General features: G+C 41.8%; 1 protein-coding gene across 16 annotated transcripts in view; it reads left to right on the forward strand.

The window, feature by feature from the left end:
* Positions 1 to 15,124, forward strand: part of LOC119650904 (modifier of mdg4) — a 301,775-nt gene that overhangs the window by 231,062 nt on the left and 55,589 nt on the right. The window contains exons 6-7 of one of the 16 annotated variants that reach the window (XM_038054116.1): positions 6,731 to 6,868; positions 7,040 to 7,069. The exons of 12 other annotated variants lie outside the window; for them this stretch is intronic. In XM_038054116.1, coding sequence (XP_037910044.1) covers positions 6,731 to 6,868; positions 7,040 to 7,054 — 153 coding nt within the window. In that variant the 3' untranslated portion in view covers positions 7,055 to 7,069. Of the gene's footprint in view, positions 1 to 6,730; positions 6,869 to 7,039; positions 7,833 to 7,926; positions 8,526 to 14,241; positions 15,083 to 15,124 lie in introns of those variants that run through there. 3 more of the 16 variants (XM_038054102.1, XM_038054121.1, XM_038054122.1) reach the window with 3 other exon arrangements.

Raw genomic sequence — 15,124 nt, forward strand, 5'->3', positions numbered from 1 at the left:
CGTTGGATATCCCGTGTGACGGTGTCCATAGCAAGGAGAAAGAGGAGTGGTGAGAGGGCACTTCCTTGATGAACACCAACAGAGACACGAAGCGGTTTTGATACACCCGCTATACTTCGAACTTTACTTTTCGGATCGTGGTAGAGCAATTGAATCCAGCGCACGAGTTCTTCTGGCACGAAGTGTTGTCAAAAAGACTACCAGATGAGTTCGTGTGGTACACGGTCAAACGCTTTCTCTAGATCCAGAAATGCAATGTAAAGAGGGCGATGCTTCTCACGGTGTTTCTCCATGAGTAATCGCGCAGCGTGTATTGCGTCAGTAGTTCCGCAGTTCTTGACAAATCCGGCTTGATTCACGGTTATTTCAACGATTTCGCGAATACGGTTGTCAAGAATGGATCGGACGGTAATTTGAACATTCTGCTGGGCTACCTTTCTTTTTCCATATTGGAACAGTGGTACTTTCTTGCCAGTCAGATGGTGTTCTTCCTTCCTGAATAACCCGGTTAAAGAATTCACTGAGCCACAGTGTTGGGTCCCAGCTCTTCGCTTTCCAGAGTTCAGATGCGATGTCGTCAGGTCCTGTTGCTTTCCCCGATTACATTTGTTTTATTGCCTCCTCGACTTCAGTTGCGCTGACTGGTGGAACTGCTCCAAATGTCGGCAATGATTATGGAAGTGGAGGATGAGCAAATTCTTCAGTTGAAATCTGCTCGAAGTATTCTCGCCATCTATCCGTTGCGGCTTGACGGTTGGTAAGCAAAGTACCGTTCTTGTCATTAACACAACAGAAGTGTTCGATATCCTGTGTGCGTTCATCACGGCTTTTAGCAAGTCGATACAGATCTGTCTCGCCATCCCGAGTGTCCAGTTTATCGTAAAGATTTTTGAAATGGTTCGTTCGGGTGACAGCGACCGCTTTCTTTGCTTCCCGGTTGGCATTCTTATAAATTTGCCAATTAGCAGGTGTTTTATCGTCGAGAAATTTGTGGTAGAGGCGTTTCTTTTCACGGACCTTCATTTCAACATCATCATTCCAAAGCCAAGTATCTCGGTTGATGTACCGCTTACCCGGCTTGGTGACCCCGAGGGTTGCAGAGGCCGCTTTGTGGATCGTGTCTTTCATTTGGTTCCATGATTCTTCCACATTCGTAATGGTTGGCAATCGTATGAGTGAGACCGTTTCTTCTTCCTTCTCACCAAATCGCCACCATTTATGCGCGGCGGGCAAGTACAGCACAATAAACTAGGATTCGCAATCAAATTAGATCAGTTGGGATTGATGAGATGAAAGTGTTTCTTCAATTCTAAACTGGTGAACATTTTCTAGAAAAAAAGAAATAGCGATTTAGTCCAGGGCAGATACAGTTCCTCAGGGGCTATCTCACCTCTGGGAGTAGAGTGGAGGCAAATGACTAGATGTCGATATTACTTGCTGAATCTGCTGAGGGTTCTTGTACTTTGCGAGATATTCGGAGGTTCACAAAAACTTCCGAACGTCGCGGATAGGAGGTAATAGAGACAGCAATACAATGAGCCTGATGTATAGGGTCTGGCTAGTTGAAGTTTCTTAACCTGACAATTTGGCAAATTGATTCATTTCAACAAGTTGAACGCGGATTTGATACTTAATTATAAAAATTTGGTTTGCTGAAGTCTGCTGAAAAGTTGCATGGCAGAAGTAATCGAGTTTGTGTTTTTTTAAGAAAACTATGATGCGAATAATGAGATACGATGGAAAGGGGAGAATGGTTTCAGTAGAACGAACTGGGTATGTTACTTGCAAGATATCACCTCACTAGAAAATACTTGGGTATTAATGAAGCTATGAATAATTGAAAAAAATTTGAACATAACAAACTAACCCATTCTTCTGCTTGAAAGAATACGTTGAGCACTCATATCAGTTTATATAGAACAAACTTGTCGAAAATACCAATGACGAATGAAATACTGTGTACTATTCTGTATGTTGTTACAATGAACATGTTAGGCTACAAAGGAACAACTTGCGCTGTCAAAAATTGTTTAATACGTAAGTTGCTCGCTCCACAACACCACTCCATCTCCACCCGAAGTCAAAGTGGGTTTCAGCGAGGAACTAGTTGCATGACTCCCTCGGATTAGTTGCCGCAAGGCGTAACGGAAGTATCGCACGTATCTCTTCCTGGCTGAGCGTCTTTCTTGGAAGAAAAACTTTAGCCGGGCTAATGAGACCATCTTGATCGTGCCTCTGAAGTTGAGGCTAGAAAGTTGTGAGCCTCACTCGAGGACTTCGAAGGGGAACTCGTAAGGTGGCTGAAGCGGGCCCACGTCAGGACATGCGTGGCGTAGTCGAGATCTCTGGGCACGTCGGCCACGTTTTTCGCGTGGTTGGCGAGTGGTGGCTTCAGCTTTCGCACTGTGTCCTTGGGCTGGCGCAACTACATGATCAATACAGGCGCTGCAGTCTCAGTTTTTCCCGTATCTCGGAATCATAATTTATCACCGCAATCGTTAAAACTTGCGACAGCAAATTCCTCGTCGAACCGCACGTATAACGGGTAGGTAGACATGAGTCTTTGGATTTTATCGATTATTTTCTTGCCGCGGACATCACCCCTCCCGTCTTAGGCGCAGACTTCTTGTGCCGCTATGGATTGGTAGTGGACCCACACAATAAATCCGTCATTGACCCCACCCACAACTTCCCTTAGGTCATTAGGAAGAATCTCATCCTGCACATCTAGCACTTTTTCTATCGTTTTTGAAGACTTTGCCGAACCACGTATTCGCGTACTTCTTTTAAAATACTGCACTATCGAGTGTAGTCTCTCTGGGCCCGTTAAGTATGATGTTCAGCACCACATCAACACTATTGGCTCCCCAATCTTTTCTAAGGTGCGTCCTTCATCACCGGAAAACCTCGCAGTTGCGGGAAAAGAGCTCGAAGAACTTCTTATGTAGGATTTCTGCAGACCTTCAGACACTTGAGGTCTTCACCACTTCACATGATCCCTAAACGCAATGCCGAATGCAGACCTTGTTGCGACTACAGAAATCTAAATGCCCAGACGATTCCAGACCGATACCCCATTTCACTCATCCATGATCTATCGCAAGTTTTTGACCTTGGATTAGCCAAGGCATACCATCAAATCCCTATAGATCCTGAAAACATTTTCAAAACGGCAATATGCACATCTTTCGGACTCTTCGAGTTCACTAAGTTTAGCAATTGCGTGCGTTCGACACAAAAGTGGCTCGTTCCGCCACAGTAGCGTTTGAGCCGCTTTTGTATATGCCGCTGTACACATTTTCGCGATCCAAACTGACAAATAGGCATGCAATCGCGTGTCGACAAGACACTTCAGTAGATGGGTACTTAGATGTAGAGGAGCCTGCGCCCCATTATGCTGGGGCTTAAAAATACACTCAAAATATTCTCTGCTTGTCATAAAATCTGATTTAACTTGCAAATTTTGAAATTGTCTTGCTATCGAAAGTACCGTGTACTGACAAGCTAAACGGTAGCAGATGCGAATCCGGTGTCGGACGACTACTGGCGCACTCTTATGATCTGAGAACCGGTTTCTGACATGATTGCGATTGTAAAAGGCTTGGTAGTTTTACGTAAGTACCTGCCGGGAAAGCATCCGATGGTCCTCTTCGGACTCGGATTGATTTGGAGATCATAATGAGAGCCCTGCTGTAACTAGCAGAGTGGTACTGGTTTATACTAAGTGGATGCTCAGTATCGTTACTAGTGGACGCGAGGCCTATTTAACACCTTTGCCGCATTTAAGGAGTGCGGCCTCCGAGTTGTATAGCATAAATCCATACTTAAGTTCACAAGGAGCTTTGCCCGTGATATGGGAGCAACCACAACCTCCATGCAACTGCCACAAGTTGCCTCAGAGGGCAATCTCGGTTCCCATGTACCAGATAACCTCCGATGAGACTTCGTTACAAGAGTAACTTCAGATGAGCCCCTTACAGGTTCGGGTCTGATTGCTTTATTCGAGTACGGGGAACGGTATTTCCCAAAGGGATAACTGCTCCGATGAAGTGAACAAGGATGCTTTCTACGAGAAACCACACGCAGTTCAGGAGAGGCTTCCTAAAGGTGAGATTCTGATGATAATGGGTTATCTGAATGGCAAGGTGGGCTTTGAGAACATTTTGCTGGGGCATGCGACGGTAAGGTACAGTGTTGTGTTCGCAATATCAAAGTTTTAAATTTTTACCATTTCCTCCTTCGTCGTCATAAGTGACACACTGACACACTGAGAATAGGGTCTGTCACAAGGTCAGTTGGATCTCAACTGACGGCAACAAACATCTAATCAAATCGACGGTATCGTAATCAGCAGTAAATTTAGTAGTTTTCTTCTGATTATGCGTAGCAAATGGGGTGTTAACACTGGCTTTGAAAGGGACCATCATTTTATGGTTGATTATCTTCGCTTGCGTGTCGTTACTGCTCCCGTTCGCAGGTAAACAGATCGGCGATTCACCAAACTTATAAGGATTCGACTATCGATGACTAATAGGAAGATTTTTTCGTTAGGCAAAGGGCACAAACTATGAACAATTCGATAGAAACTTTTAAGAGCACTTAGTCGCATTGCAAAGCGTTTTTTTTTTGCTGTGGTTTAAAAGATGTTGTTGGCCATGCCACATGGTCTGGCTGATTGCAGAAACGCGAACGTGAATTGATGAACGTAAGGATCTGAGAGCTCTGTTGATGATTCGAGCTTGATCACCGTGAAAAAGTAAACGACGAGCAGTTTAGCGTACGCCGTCATCTGTAATGTGTGGAGTTTAAATTCCCACCCCTTATCGATTTAGGGACGACATTGTCAACAGGAAGAACATCTGGAATGCTTTATCCAGGAGCGGCATTCCAGAAAAACTAATAGTTAATATCAAAGCAACATATGACGGTAGGAAATGTCATGGGTTACTTTGAGGTAAAATTTCAGAGGATAATTTTTGACCCTTTGCTCTCTTATTGAGATACTCTGGATTAGGAAGAAAAGGAAATGGGATTCGGATTGAAAATAAGCACTACCAAAATCAAATTTTCCAGCCTGATTGGTCTTTGCACTCTTCATTTAGGCATTAACGGGCAGATTTTAGGCAGTTCTGCGGCAATGTTCTCTGTGTGTTGCTATACAAGAGTAGTATATGGACAGTGATCGCTTTCGTCAACTCATGTATGCGTCATCATCGGGATATTCTGCCGTGCCACAATAAGAAATGAAACACTTCGCGAGTGCGCGGGCTAGGTGTCGATGGATGTGTTGATTAGAAAACGGAGGTGGCAGTTAATAACACATTGAGAAAGGGCGAGTTGAGCTTTGAAACATTTGAAAAATTCTCTTTAAGGTGCAACCCGACGCGACATTACATTCAGCACAACTGCCGCGACGCGAGACTAGCGCGGCAGCCATTTGCATATTTTGACATTTTAACAATTGGACATAAACGAAAACTGAAAAATCGTAGTAGCCAACTGAATTCATTAAGGTAAGACCCCATCTACGCTACGCAACGCGACGTGGCCACAAACTGCACTGCTGAGTGTTTGGCAAAGAATATTTTGCCGTGTCGCGTGTCGTGTCGCTCAGGTGTGTATTGCTGCCTACAGAACCATATAAAGATACTTTGACAGCCGCTACAATTTGCGGCTGCGTCCCGTCTGATAGTGTAGATGGGATCGTACCTTAAGGTGCATTTTAAGCGCTCTATTGGTAGTTTTTTGGTAGAAAAAGCTTATTTCATTGCTCTACTTTTTAATACAAAAGGAGTTTTCAAACGTGTCCATCCATACGAGTTGTACCTAATATGTTCCAGAGTTGGTCTGGAAATTGGTAAAGTATTGGAAAAGACTTGACGGTAAAACCTAATTCCTAGGTACTAGCACTGAACAAGGAGGCTACATCACTCCGCCCTCAGATGAAACCTAGGGATTTCAGCGACTGAACTCGGAACTGCGTCTACCATCATTCGGCGAAGCGAACGCAACGTTGATTTGGTGCAAAAACGGGCTTCAGCCTGGACAAGGAGAATGATCTTCCCGCTCGAGAACACGGTACGGGCCTTCATATGGAGCCTGCAGCGGCTTCCGGACAGCATCTGTCCAGCTCCTTGGGAGCGCAGGCAGGTACGGGTGGGAGGTGTAGTTTTAAGGCGGTGGAGATTGTCTTTCAGCAGGCGCAGCAAAATACTTCTGGCCCTCCATGAATAAGGGCATCAACTCCTGGGCCAGAGAGTGCATCGCATGCCAGAAATATAAGGTCGCCAGGCATGTAAGAAACCACACCTTACACCTCGACATCGTAGGCCCTTTGCGAGACTCGCACGGTTACAATACCTGAAACCTCACAACCATTGGAAGGTCTACGGGGTGGCCTGAAGCAATACCTCTGAAGGACATTACGGCGCAATCTTGTGCCGAAGCCCATTGTTGCGAGTGGATCCCTCGCTTTGGTGTTCCCGCAGTGATCATCACCGACCAGGGAATGCAATTTGAGTCCACATTCCGAATGTTGTTAACTCTGCTGCCCCACGATTTCACTAACCAGGGAGCAGTGGAATGCCATTCACCGTGGAAACATTTTTCAAAAATAATTATTGATGATGAATTTTGTTGTTGTTTCGTACATTTTGTTTTTAATCGCAGCCATAAGAACTATATGAAATTTATTCAAAGGTGTGTTGTAAATTAGTTTTTCTCTTCTTAGGATCGAACCGGTTGTAAAGCTCGAGTTGTCTCCCGGACAGATGAACAAGGCGTTGAGCGCATTATCCTTCGAACCACTGAACACAATCATCCCATACATTTGCCACCAAGAACTGCCTTGAATGATGGATATTTTAAAGTTAGCCGAATTTAAATTAATTTTTTTTTGTATATTTATCATGTATTTAAGATAATAAATTACAAAAGCCCTAATCCTGTATTATCTATTCCCTTAATTGTATTAGTTTTACATGAAACTTGTTTAATTAAATTTTGCCTGATTTTCTTTCTTTTTTCGTGAATATTTTAGGCGCATTTGATTTGATTTTTAAAATTGAACCGGACGGAAGTGAAACGAAAATGAAATCAACATCATTGCAAGCAAATAAAATTGAAAAAGAAAAGTGCCATGAGTTGTTGCGTTCGTCGGAGGATTGGGGTAACATAAAGTACTTGCACTCGGCACGAGGCAACAAACTTCTCTATTATCTCGGACATCGTTATATAAAAAATAATATCTATGGTGCTAGTGTCTATTGGAAATGTACAAAATGGCATGCGGGCTGCCGATCGCGTGCCATTACGAATTTGTTTGATCCCACGATGTGCGTTTTGAAAAATGTTCATAATCATGAGACCGACAGAAGACTCATGCCATCAGCCGATGAACAGTAAAGTACAATATTTCAAATTATTCAATGAAGTGGGATTGATGAATTTGTATTTTGAATTTATTCCGAATTTTGTACATTCATATGAAGACAAGTTTTGTATGTCAGTTAGCCTAGAATGAATAGAATAAAAAGTAGATAGATAAATCTTTGATATAAGTCGAAAGAATTTCTCATGAAACGAATATAATTTTTTAGTGAAAATTTATCTGAGTACCTCAAAAATGTATTATTTTGAATTGTATAGAATCATACACAAGAAAGTCAGTGAATTTCGTGTAGATTAAAATGCCATTGAGTAAGTAGATAAACTTTCTTCAGATCAATTCTTTCCAATAATATCTTTACAAGCATTAAAAACGAATTTAAGTTGATATAATTGTTAAAAATTTGAATTGTATTTGCCAATAAATTGAAAACTCCTTAGAATTAGAATCGAATCCAGTTATTTCTTTTATTTGATTACGTAGGTTCTATCTTCGTCCTAATTTTATGTTATGTTCATTGTATATTCTTCTTCTTGCAGGTTTTCAAATCGATTTTATTGATTCAAAGAAGAATGGCGGTAAACTTCTAGTAGTGAATGGCTTTCGATTTTTTCGTAATAAGAAACGTGGTTCACGACAATATTGGAAATGCAGTAATTATTACAAGGAGAAATGTCCGGCAATTGCAATTTATGATGAGACTTCTTTTAATCTGCGCTTATGCCATCAGCATAGGCATAATACGAGCAATGACATTGCCGAAAAGAAAATCAAGGTTGACCCCATCGATTGATACCATCATTTTTCAAAAACATAACACAAAAACTATGGTAAATGCCGATGATCAGTTCGGTACATAAAATCAAAAGTAAATACTAAATAAATACAGTTTGAATGAGAATCATATACTGTGGTGTACATTTCAAAGAAAAGAATTTATAAAATGTTGAGAGATAAACAAGAAATAATTTGCTCCATTGAGGAAATTCCCAATCAAATATTTTATATAATGAAAATCTGATGTTGAAAATGATTTCAGCAAACCAGTGTTACAATAAGTTACTAAGTAATATTATGTTAATTGATATTGTAAGGCAGTATCAGAGAATAAGAATTATATAAAATATTTTTGCATGTATTGTGTGAATTTGACAGTTTTCAAGCCTTCAATGTTTTCTTCTGCAATTGAAAAGTGATTGTTCGATTAATACCGGGAACATGAGAGCCTTCCCCTGTGGATGGGGGCGCTTTTTCTCGAAGCGTTTAAAGAATACATCCACAGTAGCCCAGCTTGTCGTAAGAGGCGACTAATGGGTAACATGTAAGTATTAAATTATTTTTTATTCATTAATGTATATTTGTTTATTCAATATTTTTAGATTAAGTCAATGCTGTGCTAAGTCCGTATCAACAATGTCGAACCGGACCAAATGGGGAGCAACTTACTCCCTCTTTTTTTGGTCCACGGACCCCTCGTTTAGGGCTTAGCACCTAAACTTTAAAAAAATGCCAGGCGATGACGGCTTTACGGTTTCTTACCAAGGCAGAGGCAAATCATCAGATGCTGCCTCACCTCTGCCCTGGGAGCAGCGTGACCGAAGCGGCTCGCAGATATTAATTGTTCCTTCCTTATCATTTGTATTTTGATGTAAGCAATGGGAGCCAAAGTATCGCCTAAATACGGGCTCCCTCCCTACTTGACTGTTGAAATCTCCAAGTATGATTTTGATATCATACTTGGGACAGGCTTCGAGGGTCCGCTCAACTGTCTCGTATCCTTCTCCAACTCTGTAACACGTGCGCGCTAATGAGGCTTATATTTCTAAATTTGCCTCGCAAGCGTAGGGTGCTCAGCAGCTTCATCTCTGTACAGGGAGTGCACGTTCCATGAGAAAATGCGCAAATCGGTATTCCGTTGTCGTTGCCGGGGTCATCGTTGTGTAATCCGTCCAGTTCGAGGCTCCTGTTGTGGCTTCGTAACAAGTTGTTTTCCCCCCAACCTGGAGGACAAGTTGGTTCAATTTGTCCCGTTTTTAGGCGCGCGAGACTCGCCTTCATCCTTCTCCGTCTGCAGATTTTCGTTGAAAAAGAGCTCCCAGTGGTCACCACGTGGAGGTGGAGATAGGGTTTGGTAGTAGAGCTGTTGATGTTGGTTCAGCAGCATTTCCCATGTTCCATCGTGGGTACCAATCCACGTTTCGCCCTGGGACCTATACTACCCTTTGACCACTGGTAAAAATGGCTTAGGTCTATCCAGAACCTTCTTAAGGACCTCTTCTGGTTTCAGGCCTTCGTTGGTTGTTGTCGACGCAGTATTCCAATATTAACATTGGATACACTGCTTCACGTCCCAACTTCTCCCTTCTTGGATGTAATCACCTGGCTCTCAGTATTTCGGAGATGTGTCTCCGCCTGATTAACCAGTTTGTGTGTCACCCGTAGCAAGGTAAGGTTTAACTTACTCACTTAGGCGGCCCGGTATCAGTGAGGTTCCGTTCGAATACAGTCAGTTATCCCCGACTGCCAACTATCCAATGGGCACGGTTCGCATGACATCCTGGATTGTGTTTTGTTAATACTCACTAACGGTCTTGGTAGAAGAGAGGCCCCTGAAAAGTCACACTTCGCTCTAGAGGAGAGACAGTTCACTCTCCGAAACAGAGAGGCCTCAGAGAGTTACATTCCCTGTCAGTCTATCCTGCAGTGCCCTGGTTGATCCCTCAACTTGCAGCACTTGGTATAGTTTATTACTAATTTGCAGATGTTTTACGAAAAGATTGAGTTACTGTTCCCTTCGAGCTTTTAATGTACAGTTCGCATTGCGTTCCAAAACTATAATTTATGAAATCGTAAGGGACTAAAGGGATTGAAAGGGGACAGAGCTGGATAAGGAATATGCAAGCGATAAGACGGTGCTAGAAAGTGAAGATTTTCCACCGCAACTAGGGACCTAAAGCCAAAAACAAGTTTCTTAATTTTACACTCTTTATTCGCCAAATCATTATTCCAAATTAAATGCATCAACAAATCTTGTACTGGCCAATCTATACAACAAGCGACTAGTTTTAAAAAGCTTACAACAATCATAACCCTCCTTCGGGAGATACAAAAAGCAACACTGACAAAAGCGATCCGACCTCATATAACAATCACCCAGCATCTCCTCGAAAATGCTAGGTCGCATAAAAGGCAAGTCAACCAATCCTCGTTTACAGTTGTCCTTCAATATGCCTCCAAAAGTTGAATTGTAGTTTAAAACAGCTTTGTGGGCATAAAACGTTCTTCCTCCAACAACAAGCTTCAGATCACAATTATGGGATCCTGTCTCCAACATTTCTGTAATATGATCCCACGTTGGTTGATACAGAATCCTCAAAACTCGTCGGTCGATCCTTTCACTCAAGTGGAAGCGAAGCATGGAAACAATTTTGAGTCCTCCATCTGGCAGAAGGTAGTTATCCCAGGGATTCAACATTGAATCGGAAGAAAACATCAGGCTGAACTGCTACGTTAGTGAGGCGGTTTGGCGAACTCCCTTCAACGTTACAATATTCACTTCCAGCATTGCGTAAATTTCGACGTTGCCCTGGGGCTTAAGGCAAATAGACAGTGATAGCCAGTTCTTGTCACCGTTAGTACGGCCTTTTGGAAATACACGAACACATCCTTCGATTCGGTTGAGAATTTGCAGAGGGTATTCAACATAAGTGCGATGATCATGGGGATCGCACAGGTGAACGAAACTTTTGATAGTGTACCTGAGGAATTCCTTTGAAAATAGGGTTTTGTCTCGATCTAATCGTACTAGTAATAATATTTGTCGCTCATCTATTGTAGAATGAATAGAAAAGTGTGATCGATAAAAATTCAAAACCATTTTCTCCTTTACTAAATCCTTTTATTATCCGTAAATATGCATATTTCGTCGACTATTTGCCGTCTTCATCAGTGCTTGGGTTTGAAAAAAAGCTAGCTTAGTTTTGACACTTGTTGGAAAGGCGGGGAGTTCGGGGGTCGAAAGTGATCATTTATCTAACGGGACCATTCTCAGGAACTGCCCAAACAGAAAACCTGAAAAAAATCAAGAGGCTGCCACTATATGGTGGCTGGGCTCCGAAAAGCCTTCCATACCGATATCCCTTCAAATAAAGTTAATAATAGCCCCCAGCGCCCTATACATTGCTTTATGCAGATGATGTTTTCCTAGCATCTGATAGCAAAAATAATCTCGAGCAACTTCTCCAAGAATGGAATGATCGCCTCATGCAACACGGCCTGCGATCGAATCTAAACAAAACTGAATTTTTGACGACCGATCCCCAGCCGCAAAAAGAGTCGGAACGGCTGGTTTGACCATGAATGTAAGCTAGCAACGGAATGGAAGAATGCTGCATTCTCAAAGAACGCGTCCACGCGCGAAGACTTATCACGAACTCCGTTGAGCGGAGAAGCGACTTCACAGATCAAAAAAGGAAGCCTGGGAGAACCAACAGGTCTGTGAACTCGAAAAGTACAGAAAGCAACCGCACCAGCTGTGCAAGTTTTACCAATAAGTCAGCAGGATGAAGCCTTACACACCTCGAGGTTCATCCTGCCGAGATAAAGAGGGAAATCTGATTTCCGACAGAATGGGCATATTGAAGCGATGGGTTGAGTACTTTAATAAGCTACTGAACAACCAGAACATCGGTGAGTTGGAGGTCCCGCTAACGGAAGACGACGGACAAATACTGCCACCACCAAGTATAGGAGAAACAGTCCGTGCAATTTATCGACTTAAACATCATAAGTCGCCAGTAGCCGATGGAATTACAGCCGAATTGGTTAAATATGGAGGCGACCAGTTACACCAAGTGGTTCATCAACTGGGACAGCGAATCAATGCCTGACGACTGGCAAAGAGTCATTATCTGCCTCATACATAAAAAGGAAAATATCACACAGTGCAGCAATTATAGAGGTATCACGTTGTTGAGTACCATCTATAAGATATTCTCCGCTATCTTACTAGGCCGAATAGTCTCATACGCCCAGAACATCATTGGCGCATACCAAAGAGGCTTCACTCCAGGCAAATCAGCAACAGATCAGATTTTCTCTGTGCGGCAAGCGATAGAAAAACTGTTGGAATATGGACATCAGTTGCACCATCTGTTCATCGACTTTAAAGCCGCCTATGATACCATAAAACTGTACACGGCCATGAGAGAATTCGGTATCACGACGAAATTGATAAGACTGACTAGGCCGATCCTGATCAATGTGCGAGGCCAGATAAAAGCAGCAGAATAACTTTCAAGACCATTCGACATCAACAACGAGCTCCGACAAGGGGATGCCCTATCATGCGTCCTCTTTAACCTGGCCCTCGAGAAAGTGATCTGTGATGCTGAGGTAAATGCAAAAGGTATGATATTCTTTAAGTCCACCCAACTACTGGCCTATGCTGGTGATATTGACATCATGGAAATAACAACCCGAGACTTACAAACTGCCTTCATCCAGATCGAGCAGGCGGCATGAGATGTTGGACTGTACATCAATGAAGGCAAGACGAAATATATGGTGACAAGGTCAGCATCAAAGACCAAACAACCAATAACCTAAAATCGCGCTGGTCAAACGAGAACAATAAAGATAAGAGACTACAACTTTGAGGACGTTTCTAAGGTCGAAAATCATAACCAATGACATTTATGATGACGAAATCGCGTTCGGTGGTTGGCAGCCAACAGAGCTTATTTCAACTTACAAAAACAGTTCCGCTCAAAACGCCTCACCATAGGGTCAAAGCTCTTACTGTACAAGATAATGATCTTACCAGTCCTCATGTATTCCTCGGAGACTTGGGTTCTTAGCAAGGAAAATTTCGAACTCTTGGCCGCGTTCGAGAGAAGAATCCCCCGAAGAATTTTTGGCCTCCTACATGAGGATGGACGACTCCGAAGCCTACATAACGACGAAATCTGTGAGCGATACCATGACCGTCAGGTTGTGGATGACCCTCAAGAAAGTGATCCGTGATGCTGTGGTAAATGCAAGAGGTACGATCCTCTTTAAGTCCACTCAACTACTGGCCTATGCCGGCGATATCGACATCATGGGAAGAACGACCCGAGACGTACAAACTGCCTTCATCCAGATTCGCCTGCCCGATCTGCATTAGCACGAGATCTGGAGCTGCACATCAATGAAGGCAAGACAAAATATATGGTGGTAACGTCAGCACCGAAAACCAACCAACCAACAACATCAAACCGCACTGGTTAAACGGGAAGAATAAAGATAGGAGACTACAACTTTGAGACCATTGATAATTTCTCCTATCAAGGGTCGAAAATCAGAACCGATTACAGCTACGATGATGGAATCCGCGCACGGTTGTTGGTAGCCAACAGAGCCTATTTCAGCTCATAGGGTTAAAGCTCTTACTGAACAAGACAATGATCTTGCCAGTTCCTCATATATGCCTAAAAATACGCTCTTCAATTGTATATAAACATTCATTAATTTACCGTTAATCCTATCTGAAATAAACTGCGTAGTTTCAAACCACCAATGAAATATATAAATTTTTAATTTTTGTCCACTGAGGGCCGCACTATGCCGCATGTCAGAAATGGAGTGAGAAACATGCTCTATTCTTTGCTACATGCTATTTGCAATGTAATATATTCCATAATGGAAAGAATAATGAAAATTGTTCAATTCAGATTTTTTATTTTGTTCATTTGTACATATCTTAATAAAGTAATATTTAAATATAATCCACAGAGCATTTTGTGACTCAAAACAAATATTTTAACATCACACCTCATATTCCCAACGTGCTTAAAATTTTATTTCAATTTTAGGTGAAGGCCGAAAATTTCATGGATTCCAGCCTCAAATACAGTTTTCCGTATCAAGACGTGGTGGCCAGCTACTATGGCTGAACGGATTAAAGTACTTTCGTAACAATGAGAATCGAACAAATTTATTCTGGCGATGTCATCAATACTATCGCCGTTTAAGATGTCCCGTTCTGATCTGTATGAATAAATTTGATCCTACCGATTTTCGACAAATACATCAACATCGTCATGTATCAGATATAAAAGAAGTCAATTAGATAATGAATGAGTAAATTTTTTTTTCTGCAAGTATCTTTTGTAGAATTAGAGGAAATGGAGTGTATTAAATCCCAGGATATCAATGCTATCTGGGTGGACTGCAATACTAGTGTAAGTTATGTGGGATTGAAAAAAGCGCACACAATGTATTGAATGAAAGTGAAAAATTTCGTAATACAAGCTCGAAGCTATGAAATATTCCAAAAAGACAGATATTCCATTATTATAATTTAAACATAATTCTATTGAGATTAAATTGAGTTTTTATAGTTATATAATGCCAGATTGTTCGTGATTTCTTATCTTCTCGAAATATTTTTTCTTTATTCTGTAGTTCGGATATCGTTGTTGCTCGAAAATTGAAATATGTGAATGAATTCTTAATATTTTGTAACAAATAAAGCGCTGAAACTTCAAAATTTTAAGATTTCACACGTGAACTACCATTTAAAACTTGCAAAGTACAATGCAAGGTTTAACGGTGCTGGTACATTGATTACTAGTATTGGAACCAATTTCAATGGAAAAGCCACTTTGTATACATGAATTATTTGCATCGAATAAATTATGTGATAATCTTCAATACCTTCTGGTTTAGCGAATTTCAGGTTTTTTTCTTAATTTT

Source organism: Hermetia illucens, chromosome 3, assembly GCF_905115235.1.
Source record: "Hermetia illucens chromosome 3, iHerIll2.2.curated.20191125, whole genome shotgun sequence".
NCBI classification, from domain to species: domain Eukaryota; kingdom Metazoa; phylum Arthropoda; class Insecta; order Diptera; family Stratiomyidae; genus Hermetia; species Hermetia illucens.